The 10,810-nt window shown below is 44.4% G+C and overlaps 1 protein-coding gene across 1 annotated transcript in view; it reads right to left on the reverse strand.

The window, feature by feature from the left end:
* Positions 1 to 10,810, reverse strand: part of T265_03603 (hypothetical protein) — a gene marked incomplete at both ends in the record, with an annotated part of 49,703 nt that overhangs the window by 28,304 nt on the left and 10,589 nt on the right. Inside the window, 4 exons of the mRNA XM_009168138.1 lie at positions 1,264 to 1,543; positions 6,952 to 7,038; positions 8,480 to 8,610; positions 9,077 to 9,158. Of these exons, the coding sequence (XP_009166402.1) occupies positions 1,264 to 1,543; positions 6,952 to 7,038; positions 8,480 to 8,610; positions 9,077 to 9,158 (580 nt within the window). The remainder of the gene's footprint in view (positions 1 to 1,263; positions 1,544 to 6,951; positions 7,039 to 8,479; positions 8,611 to 9,076; positions 9,159 to 10,810) is intronic.

Here is a 10,810-nt window from a genome sequence, read left to right on the forward strand (position 1 = left end):
AAATGCAAATGCATTAGCATTTCTACGGAACAAGTCGCCACATGTTCCAACCCCCAACCTGGAGGGCCAGGAGACTGTGTTCGTCAGACCTCTAACCATTGACCAACCTGGTATGAGAGACTCTGTGAGTGTCGCGGGACACTCTCCAGTATAGCTCAATGGATCGCTGAGGTGCGCAAACCGTCACACCACGGTAAGGTCCAGTCTCTTCGTAGCAACAGTGGCGTTGATGGAAGATGCTAATATATTTCACAAATGATTTCAAACACCTAGAGTGTGTTGTGATGGGCCACCGTCCAAATACACAGTGCACTAAAATGGGATATAAACATAGTTGTTATCGAAGTGGTGCAAAAACTTGTCCAATTGTAAGGTGAACACGGCGTGGAATAAGGAGAAGCCTACTTGGGTATGAATATATCGGCCGTCATTGTTACCGCCGGGCAAAACCCATAACATGGTTGGTATTTGTACAATTATGGCATACATTACTGGTTCTTCAAACGGAACAGAAAAGGGTGAGTCAAAATGCGGCTATATCGAGCTCAACAGCTCAGCATTCGGATACATGGAGGAGGCACCAAACAACGCACTACTACATCCAAAAGAATTGAAATAGGACCTTTGGTAAGGGTTCCTATGTTACGGAAATAAACGGGGAACATATGCGAGGCGTTGAGCGTACGGACTAAAAGATAAACTGTGGCGAATTTTTGCGTTTAATATCGCACAAACGGACAGTGAAGTGCCACGTGCGAACAGAAGTCAGTGATTGATACAAGGGCTCTCAGACGAGATCCCTCACTACATTTGCCGCAATCTATAAATGATCGAAGAGTTAAAACCATTCATCTCATCGATCCATCCAAAAAAGAGATACGATACGCTGAGAAGACAAAGGAAAACCGGATGGTTGGTCAATATTCTATTTGTACTAATAAGACTGATAAGAACTTGTATGAGTGGAACTTATGGGTTGCGTGTAGGGTGCCATATTAAACACACTCCAACAGAAGTGTTCCCGCAATCGTGAGATACGCTAAACCAGGGGTCGTCACCTGTCCATGGATGGTGAACTGGTGAAATGAGCGTAAGTTTAGGCAGACAAAAGGACAACATTCTGACAATTCATAAGCAGCTTGGCAATTTGGAACGTTCGTGGATAAGATGTCGAAAATACTCGATTTCGTGCAATGCCCCTGACAATGGTAAAGTATTTGCAAAGAATATAAACTGGATCAGTGCATAAGAAACGGGGCCAACCTGCTCAAGTCCACAGAGTTTATCCACACCTTGACGGAATACGTTCATACATGCTTCAGTGATATTATAGGCCGCAGTATAACTAGATGCTTCACTCTGATATTGTGGCATTCGCTTGATTATATTGCTCAGCTCACGGAGTCCAAGGGTACCCTTTTCACCCGGTTCCAGAGATGCTGCCTTGTTGTCAAAGCCACCTTCAGATGAGGACTCACGACTCTGTAAACTCGCGAATTGTTTCTTGCTGTCTGCAAACTCTCGAACACGTTGAGGTAGAGTTCTACGGGGAAATGTGTAAAGTAAACCGATGAGGTTAAAAGTGATATAAGGACTGCAGGTGTAGTCTTTTATGGAAGTGAAAAGAAGAGTTAATACAGAACAAGGCTTATGTTACAAAAATTTTCGACCGGTACCTGAATGAGTTGTTCGCTTGCAGCTAATAGCTTCAGCCAACAGAAGCCTTATCATCAAGGAGACTTGGAGATGTTGCAGGATTCCCGCTTGACATCTCTTGCGACAAGGTGTGACCCGAAGAGACCAAGCAGGATTCCAACCTAACACAACACGCTCAGTCAAGCATCAGAGCGACGGCACATGAACATATGACCCACACTCCTGGTATGCCTTGACTTTAGGAGCGTATGCTATTCTTCTGGTGGGTCGGTTTTTTAAAAGGCACCTGTAAACCAAGTTGTTTCTACGAAGTTTGTAAACATCGCATATTCTCCACAATCACACCGCTAGCTTGTGTGACACTGCGTACAAACCACCCGAAAATATAGCGTCCTACAAAGATTTCAACTATCCCCATTTCGGATTAATTTTGTCGCCGGTGAATCCGATGTCCAACCGTAATACAACTCTGGATAAAGAACTTAGAACCTCCAACGGCTTCGGAAAAAGGGAATGCATTTTCTCCCTCAAACGTCCTGACGCATTTCCACCCGCGCTGTTTAAATTCTCAGTCTGCGTTTGTCTAACATACCTGCCCCTATCTGGGCGGAAGAGAATATCCGAGCCAACTGGAGGGAATCGATGGTAATGCCCATTTAAAAAAGGACTTTCAATGAGTTTGGCTGTCACTGAGGGATTAGCTTGATCCCCATTGTAACCAAACTCTGCACCGCTTATTTGAAGTCGTCATAAAATAGCGCAAGAAGACGTAGCTCAAGAACAGCAAGCAGGATTCCAGTCGAGATTGTGTTGTGTGTGCCACATCTACACACTCCGTCAAAGTTAAAGCGACGCATAACGGCGCCCAACATCATTAACTTTGATTTTGCCGATCAGTTCATTCTTCTCAACATGCTTGCGCAACAGGAAGTTCACGAATACCCTATGCTCTGTATTCACATTTGTATGGGCACATGGGTGTACGGCGAGCTCTTGAGAGGCTTTCATACAAGCAGCGGTGACCCATAAGGGTGATGACTTTTCACTTTTGTTTAGCTTCTTCATTGATTAGGCAGGAGACGAACTCTGAATGGTTTCCAAAGCCCCAGTGTGCTTATTTTTCCGAGCGAAGACCCTCCCGATTTGAAATGTGCAGACAGATTGTTACCATCTTTGGAAAAGAACGGGAAGCGCAATTGTTACTGTAAAAGCTAACCCAGGCCGTCCAATCACTCGTTTGCTTCGCACTCACAAAGTGCAGTCATGTTATTGGACATATAATAAATAAATAAATCGTTCTGCTGTAACACCCTTTTGGTGCCTAGCTGCCATACCACCCGGAGGAAAGGCGAGAGCTGGGATACTGCCAAGTTGTCCAAGTCTAGGGGAAGTCGAGATGCAGATGCCTAGTTCGAACTAGACACTCTGGTCAGTAAATTCGCGCTCTAACCACTGAGACATCTCGCCATATATGGTCTTGGAACATGCCTTTGAGAAATCAAGGAGTAACGCCGGGGTAGAACGCTATAAGAATCTCCGAAGTTGCATTGGCTGTGATGGTAGTGACACAGGAAGTCAACGGGTGAATCTCACTGACCAGAAGCACATTTGCCAATTGGCTCCACTTGTTGCGTCAAAAAGGTCACAAAGGATGCGTGTATCAGATTTTAGTGTGAACTTTATCACCGTACGGGTGTTACATCGGTTGGAGGGTCTGAGACCCCTTCAGGTCTCTGATCACTGATATCTCGGTTAGAGCCAGTAAATTTGTAATGTCACATCTTTGACGAAATAGAAGATATTCCACTCAAAAAAAGTATCTACATGTTACGCATGCCAAATGACCATCTACCGTGAACTGCAATGTTTTCCATGTCTAAGTTAGAGTTAGAGGTTGACAAAATACGGCGAGGAAGAGGGGAGTAAAGGATGTTTCAAAACGCATGACTATTGTTCACCTTCTCGGATAGTGCCCATGTGACCCACTCTATGCCCGGCCGGAGGTACTGAAAGATAAGCTTTTTTCAGTGGTATTCATGCTATCAGTTTCTGTCCAAGCTGACTACGTAATGTGATAGGCTAGCTTTAGGTCAACCTCCTTATCGGATCTTTCTTCAATTCAAGTAAATGGACGTTAGTACGGTGGTGAGGCACCCGTGTTGTCCCCCTAGTGTTTCTGTGATTGATGACTATGTGGATGATTGTGGTGAGACGACGAGGCGGAATCTGGCGGATTCTAAAACCACAGCGTTCGCATTACTACTGAAAATAACCCAGCTCGTCTCGAGGATAAAGAACATACTTTCTTCCTCTATAGGCGCACATATTATTAGAAGGCGAAGGATAAAGTCATGTATTACTATCTACAACCTTAAGCATGCAATGGCCGTCCAAAGAAAGGCACCGGAGGTCGCAAACGCTATGTATATACCGGAAGTTAGTGTGCCAATTGAAGTTCCCATTAGAATCTAATGAGCCGAAATTGAACTCTAATCTCGTAGAAGTCCCTGTGGTATTTCATTTGGGTCTCAGGAAGCACGCGCACTAGCGTTTGCGACACTTGGCCTTTGCCAAAAGGGTGAACTTCGACGACCCCAGACAAATTGGCTGCCAACCCCAAGCTGGATGATGATCTGTACATATGTTGCTCCAAGAATAAGCGCTCAATAAGAATTTTTTTCTACTTTATTCTACATCCCCGACACCGGCGTCCCAGAATCCCGATTGAAATAGGCTGAAAACAACAAATCTGCAATGAGATGATCAGGCAGCAGGTGCTTCACCCGACACTACGGGCTGTGGTGGCTCGGCCCTGCGCTGTTCATACCGAGTGGTCGTTCGCCGAGAACAACGCGGTTCTGCATGGCGAATTCAGAACACACAGCAACAGGTGAACTGAGCGAGACTCGACAGAAGGGAGTGAAATACTTCACCATCATCATCGATAGGAATACATCAGTAGTAAACCCTGATACCTACCATGCAACCACGAAGAAAGAACAGTGAAAAGATAAAAGGATGGGGACTTATTAACAAAGTGCCTTGTAACGAGAAAAGGCACCAAGAAACAACGTCTAACCATGCTGCGTGAATTTTCCGCCAACAATCGTTTGGAAGAAAAAGCGGTGCTTTCTCTGACGGACGGTGGCTAAGCATGCGCAGTACACATCCCAACCACTTTATATTCCGCTTTAGCTATTTCGATTTGCGACCAAGTACTCGCTTACGAATCAGTCCGTTGCGCACATGCTGCAGTTGGTTGACACCCGGTGTGCTAGATGAAGCTGTGATCATACGACCGGAGACCAAGCTAACCGAATTAAGACAGCTTTCACAGCTACCCTGTCCACAAGGTCAATCAGCTCCACCAAAGTTTATTTTCGTTGCCATGAATGACATAAGTTGGCAAGTATTACTCGCGCTCTAATAAAGCGTGCAGTGAGTTCGATCGAAGCACGATTAAGATTTCAGGGCGGACAAAACTCTTTCTCCCGGTATCATTTCGACTCCTACAAGTACGGTTCCCCATAGAGTGCATTCACTGATGACGCCAATGACAAAGCTGAACGAAGGGCAGGATTAGAGTTTATCACGGCGTGCCTTACTGGCTGTGATAAAATTCTTTGACAGATCACTGTAAACTCTTGCTCGAGTAGAAACGTTCGGATGGAAAGTAGGAAGTATGTTTCAAGATTTCAAGGGCATTCGACTTGGGATAAGTATATATTTGGGAGCTGACCTACCTATGAAATGGAAGACTCCTTTGGGGTCGATGCCAGTTTTACGTGCGGTGCTACCCAAGCATCTGAAGTAGTGTAAAAACGCGGTCGAAATCCTGCTTGGTGCTCCTAGATTTGAGTCTCGCGTGTCTAAACTAGACGTTGAAACATTAGGAGAGCTCGTAGTTGTACAACAGGTTGCTGTACAACAGGTGTGAGACTTATCTATATGAATGAAACAATCGCCTTGAGTGCCATGAACCACTGATTCCGGTTCTTTGGAGAACGCTCATACATCCAAATAAGCTGAAACAATGTAATTAAAGCAGAACAGAGACAAACCACCATCTTTGACTAACGCCAGTGGATGCTCACCAGGAGCGCGACTGCGTTTTAAGCCAGAATGACACATTGGTATCTTAGAGACTGAGGACCTACTGAGCGGAAGGTCCGTTGTTCGAATCCAAACCCAGATTTTTATGGTCCCTGTCTATGCTAGGGCAATCTGGCAGCACGTCAACCCCCGTGCACCTTTCGATTTACTGTGCAACTCAAAAGGATATCACAACTGAACGGCTGTTTATTACCCATTAAATTATACTGGATTTGCGATACCATATCTGATCAACTTATTAGCGAAAGGCCCCTTGGTTCCGGTTTTTCGGATTAGCTGAAATAGTCACCGTGCACTAGGTTCCTCCGTTTCACTGAGCCCCTCTGTCCACACACAGGCCTCGTTTGAGCTGACGTGTAACTGAACGTCTACCGAATTATCCTCTAACTCAGAAAGTATATAGCGCCTTGCACTAAAGCTGATCGTTCTCAGATTTAGTGGTTAATGTGCTTGCGCTGAAAAAGGCCAAGAGCATCTTCGAACATTACATGTATTAAGGGTTGTTTTCTGTAATTAAAACCACTACCCTTCTAGGGGGCTGCCCACAAAGCATCGCGTAGTAAGTTTTGGTACATTTCGCTAACCTGTGATCCACACAACGCTCCTACTACCGAACAGGGAGCACATTTACCTGGAAAATTTGATGAAAAACAGATCGGACAAAAGCATTATCTGAATCAATCTGTGTACCAGAATAACCAGTAATCCAGAATTGGACGTCGGTGTATCAGAAAGAGGATACACAGAGTACACCAGGTAGAGCTAAATAACACGAAGAAGCTTGTAACTTCCTGTTGTAACTGTGAAGCTTCTTGACTCCCTGAAATGCCGATGGTTAGAGAGAAACACAGTTGTAGCTACTAGCTACTGAAAGCTCGAGAATATAATCGGAAAACAGATCATACGTCTAAAGCTTACCTGTCAAAGTCTACTTTCCTTCTGCAGACAGGATGAACCGGTTACCAATGGGTTCATTCAGTAGTGATACCACCGAAACAAGCTACAGTTTGTCTTAAGATGTTTGAGCCATAAATACATAGAGTTAACCCCCCAGAATAGTTCCATATCACCTCTGCGTTTTTGGAGAGCGCTCCACAGCACAAGTAGCGTACCAGAGATGCTTGAACTAACATATTTTTGGTACTGTGCTGAACCTAAACCAGGTGGTGGGGATGAACTAACTTTGTGACATCGGCGATGTGCATGTGTTTAAGTTCCTTCCAAAGTGTATCCTGACCGGTCAAATCCACCTTCTGGTTGTTGCCATAACTGAAAAAACAAAAACGAAACGATGCTTGGAAGTAAAAACAGACAACATGAGCAGCATAGCTCATCGGTTATCATCTGCATGCATACGCTGGAAACCAAAAATTATTGATGAAGGCTTCATAGGGGCTCGTTCCACTGAGAGTCATGAACACACTATTAAGACAACAGACTTTCAAAAAAATTTCAAACACAGCTACCAAATAAAAAATCGCCTGTATCAGTACGTGACTGACACCAGGCTATATCAGCACATCTTCCTACAATAGTCAGCCTACAGAGAGAAAACGAACTCTGGCCACCCGAAAGAGCAACTATAAATTTAGTTTCCTATTCGTTCCACTTGGAATGTACCGCCTCATTAAACGATAATGATGAAATCAAGTGATGTTCGGACAAGCTATACTTTCAAAAATTCAAACCGAGGTGTTCACAGGGTGATATCTGATAGGAAAATATTTGAAAAATACCGAGTCATCACCAAAACAAGATCTTGAGATGGCCAAGGGGTTGATGCTTTGGGTTTACCGTTTACTCGGATGGTCTGCGATTCGAACTCAACCTCGGCATCTCGACTGCTCCTGTATAGACAGTAGCTTATCCCTCATGCTTTCTTCGAATGGCATGGTAGCTGGGTACTGAAAGGATGTTAGAGCTGGGCGATTTTCAGCTTCATTCAAGCAAGCATGCATTGACCAATTAACAGACGAGAAAAATGAGATTCTATTGTTACCCCATAAATTCATAGACGAAACACATGGGCCTGGATGTTAGGTGGACGCAGAAGTCGAGAATACTGTAATTAGGTCAACATACACGGGGTTATCGAAATCAATTGGGTTTTTCGGAATACATATTACAGACGTTAAACTGCCACCAATTCGTGTAATTAGTTTACATGCCTCTGTGGAGTCCCCCTAATCTAGACAAGAGTTTAAGCAATTCAACAGACAGACCGGGCTCTTGTTCTTCGAAACTGAAGAGAAGACGGTGATATGTTACGGAAAAGAAACAAATCTGGTAGAGTAAAATGAGTCTCTAATTCCGTGCAATTTGGTTTCAAGTAGATCATAAGGTTTGCGGAAACTTGGGGACTGTGCCTACCTGATGAGCCCCAAGAAGGGCGAAACCGGTCGTCGGCTGTCGACGAATTTTCAGCAACTTTATGAGTAGTGCAATACGAATATGAAATGAGTCCCTATTAGGAATAGTAGTATATCAATTAGATTTTCTGATCGCTAGTTTGGCTTCCCTCAGAAAAAACACCTTCTACTAATACTCTATTTTTAAGAATCAAAACAGATAAACGAAAAACTTTACTAGGTGTATCATTCAGCACAACCAACTTTGTCTATACATATTGAAGGAACTCAAAACGGCTGATAGACGGAGGTATATGGCGTGAGTTTATCGAGAAAAAAAGAGGTAAACAGCTTTCACTCACGTGTAAACATTATCCACCACAGTTAGTAAATCATAAGACATAGCTTGTAAAGTTAATTCGTGGAGCAGCGGGGTGATGGGATCAAAACCACGGTCCAAGATAAGCAAAATGCTTCGATCCTTGTGTGTGCCCTGAACGAATGGGGTGAAATACATTGTAATGGGAGTGTGATTCAGGGAGTAAATGGTTGAACAGGCTCATGGTTGTATTGTTGCCTTTATAAGACTATTTATTCCGAATGATATCAGAGACCCAGTCGAGTAACAAAGGACCCAAATGGACAACCGTTCTAACAAGGGCACCGATCTGAACAACCTCACTCGAAAGCTAACAAACCGCTTTCCCACACCTTAAAAGGGTTAATCTAGTCGACTGCTGATAACGGGAAGGGTGGTAGGAAGGCAAAACATTGACCGATCAATCGCCACTCACTGACGAACACGAATAATTGATACAAAAAAGCATAGCTACAAACCCAGCAACAGGAAGGGGGTAAGTAATCATCAGTTTTCAGTAGCAGGGATCCAAAAAAGGTACACAGAAGATCTGACATAGGATTGACCTAACTAAATTTGTGAAAAAAAAACTAGTGCATACCTGACCCATTGATGGGTTACTTTCGCGACATGCGTCAAGCTTCGCCAGTGTCATCTGTGCCAGTTCGAGGTTTGTTTCATCTCTAGACAATAGAACGGCAGATAAACGGATGCGTGATTGTACAGTAACGTAATGTATACTAAAAACAAAACCCAAACTGATTCAAATGCTATGCGAAGTATGCCGCGTTGTTTTGATGAACTACAGAGACGAGAGCGGAATCGGACGCGTTGCTTGAGGATCATTCCTACAATCCGATCAGACGATTTGGATTACACTAAAAGTGGTCACTGAGCACAAAGGGACACAAAAGCGGTCATAAATAATAACGATTAAAATACCTGCAGTGAAACGGCAGATCCAACTATGATTTAGCGATCGAAAAGCCACCTTGAGGTGATGAAACGTGCGTCACTGGATTTAGCCCGGACACTGTAGCATATTCTATGCAAATGAATGTTAACCAAGTTATTGGCGAAAAAGTACTCAAAGCAATATAATACTGGCAAAAGGTGGTAGAAACTCGAATCCTTTAAAAAACCTCTCAGATTAAGACAACAGCTGCATCAGTTGAAACGGACAAAAGGTATAAGCAAACTCAGTTTGAGTACAACATAGCACTTAAAGCACTCAAGCTCTCAGTAAAATGAAGAAACAAAATATGGGGCAAAAATCTGTTCGAGTGCTCAGGTAAGACGCAAGTGAAGGTAAAGTGAGTGTGCAACAACACTACCCGGTCATGATACGCGTGCAAAGACTGGAAGTGCTTGTTCCCCAGAGTTCAGACAATACAGAATTTGTAGATGGAAATAGAAGAGACAGAAACCGGTCCGTTTGAGTCGCACCGTACTTCCCATTGAGGAAGCAATGGCATGTGGTGGCCAACAGTACTAAGGGGTAGTAGGAGAACAAATCGGCTGTTGTGATCCATAGGTGGTCTGCTTTCGCTTAGAAGCATGCAACCTAGGATAGAACAGGTATTAGAAAGTAATGACGGCACATGTCATTGTGGTCTCACAAAAACATTTGGGAGATTCGGAAATCAAAAATTTAACCATTTGAATAAAACCATCTGGTGGTACCTCTGGACTGCAATCAACTTTTAGGCACTTTTAGGAACGGTGTAACAGGCGGGGATCCAGCTATGATACCAAAGCAGTGTACGGGCGCCGCGAAGCAACCATAAAGTAAGGCGCTAGAGTGGAGGGCTGGATCGATCGGCTCCTGTACGCATGCCACTCAAGTGAAGTAGGACCTGGTGAGTAAGAATGGATCTACTTCAAGGTCTGTTCGAGGGCCAGCTGTCCCTAATAACCGAACACCACGCGCTAGAGTGGCTGGATCGATCGGCTCCTGTACGCATGCCACTCAAGTGAAGTAGGACCTGGTGAGTAAGAATGGATCTACTTCAAGGTAGGTCCGAGGGCCAGCTGTCCCTAATAACCGAACACCACATCATTTGGGCGCATGTGTCACGTGCAGGACACGGGCCAGACGTAGGCATGCCCTGATTGGTCAGAGTGCCAGCCAATCCGAGTCAAGCACCTTGACTCGACGGTTCTCGCCCCCTCACGGACATTCTGGTACGACCTTGTGGAACACTCTGTGACTACCCTATATATACAGTTGTAATGATTTTCCTTTGTCTCCATAAAGGGCTGTGTAGAGCTACCGTGCCTTTTGATATCCCATAGTGGGCGGAGCAGGAAGCCAAGGGACCGATACAGAGTTGCA

The sequence above is a fragment of the Opisthorchis viverrini genome (assembly GCF_000715545.1).
Source record: "Opisthorchis viverrini unplaced genomic scaffold opera_v5_55, whole genome shotgun sequence".
NCBI lineage: Eukaryota > Metazoa > Platyhelminthes > Trematoda > Opisthorchiida > Opisthorchiidae > Opisthorchis > Opisthorchis viverrini.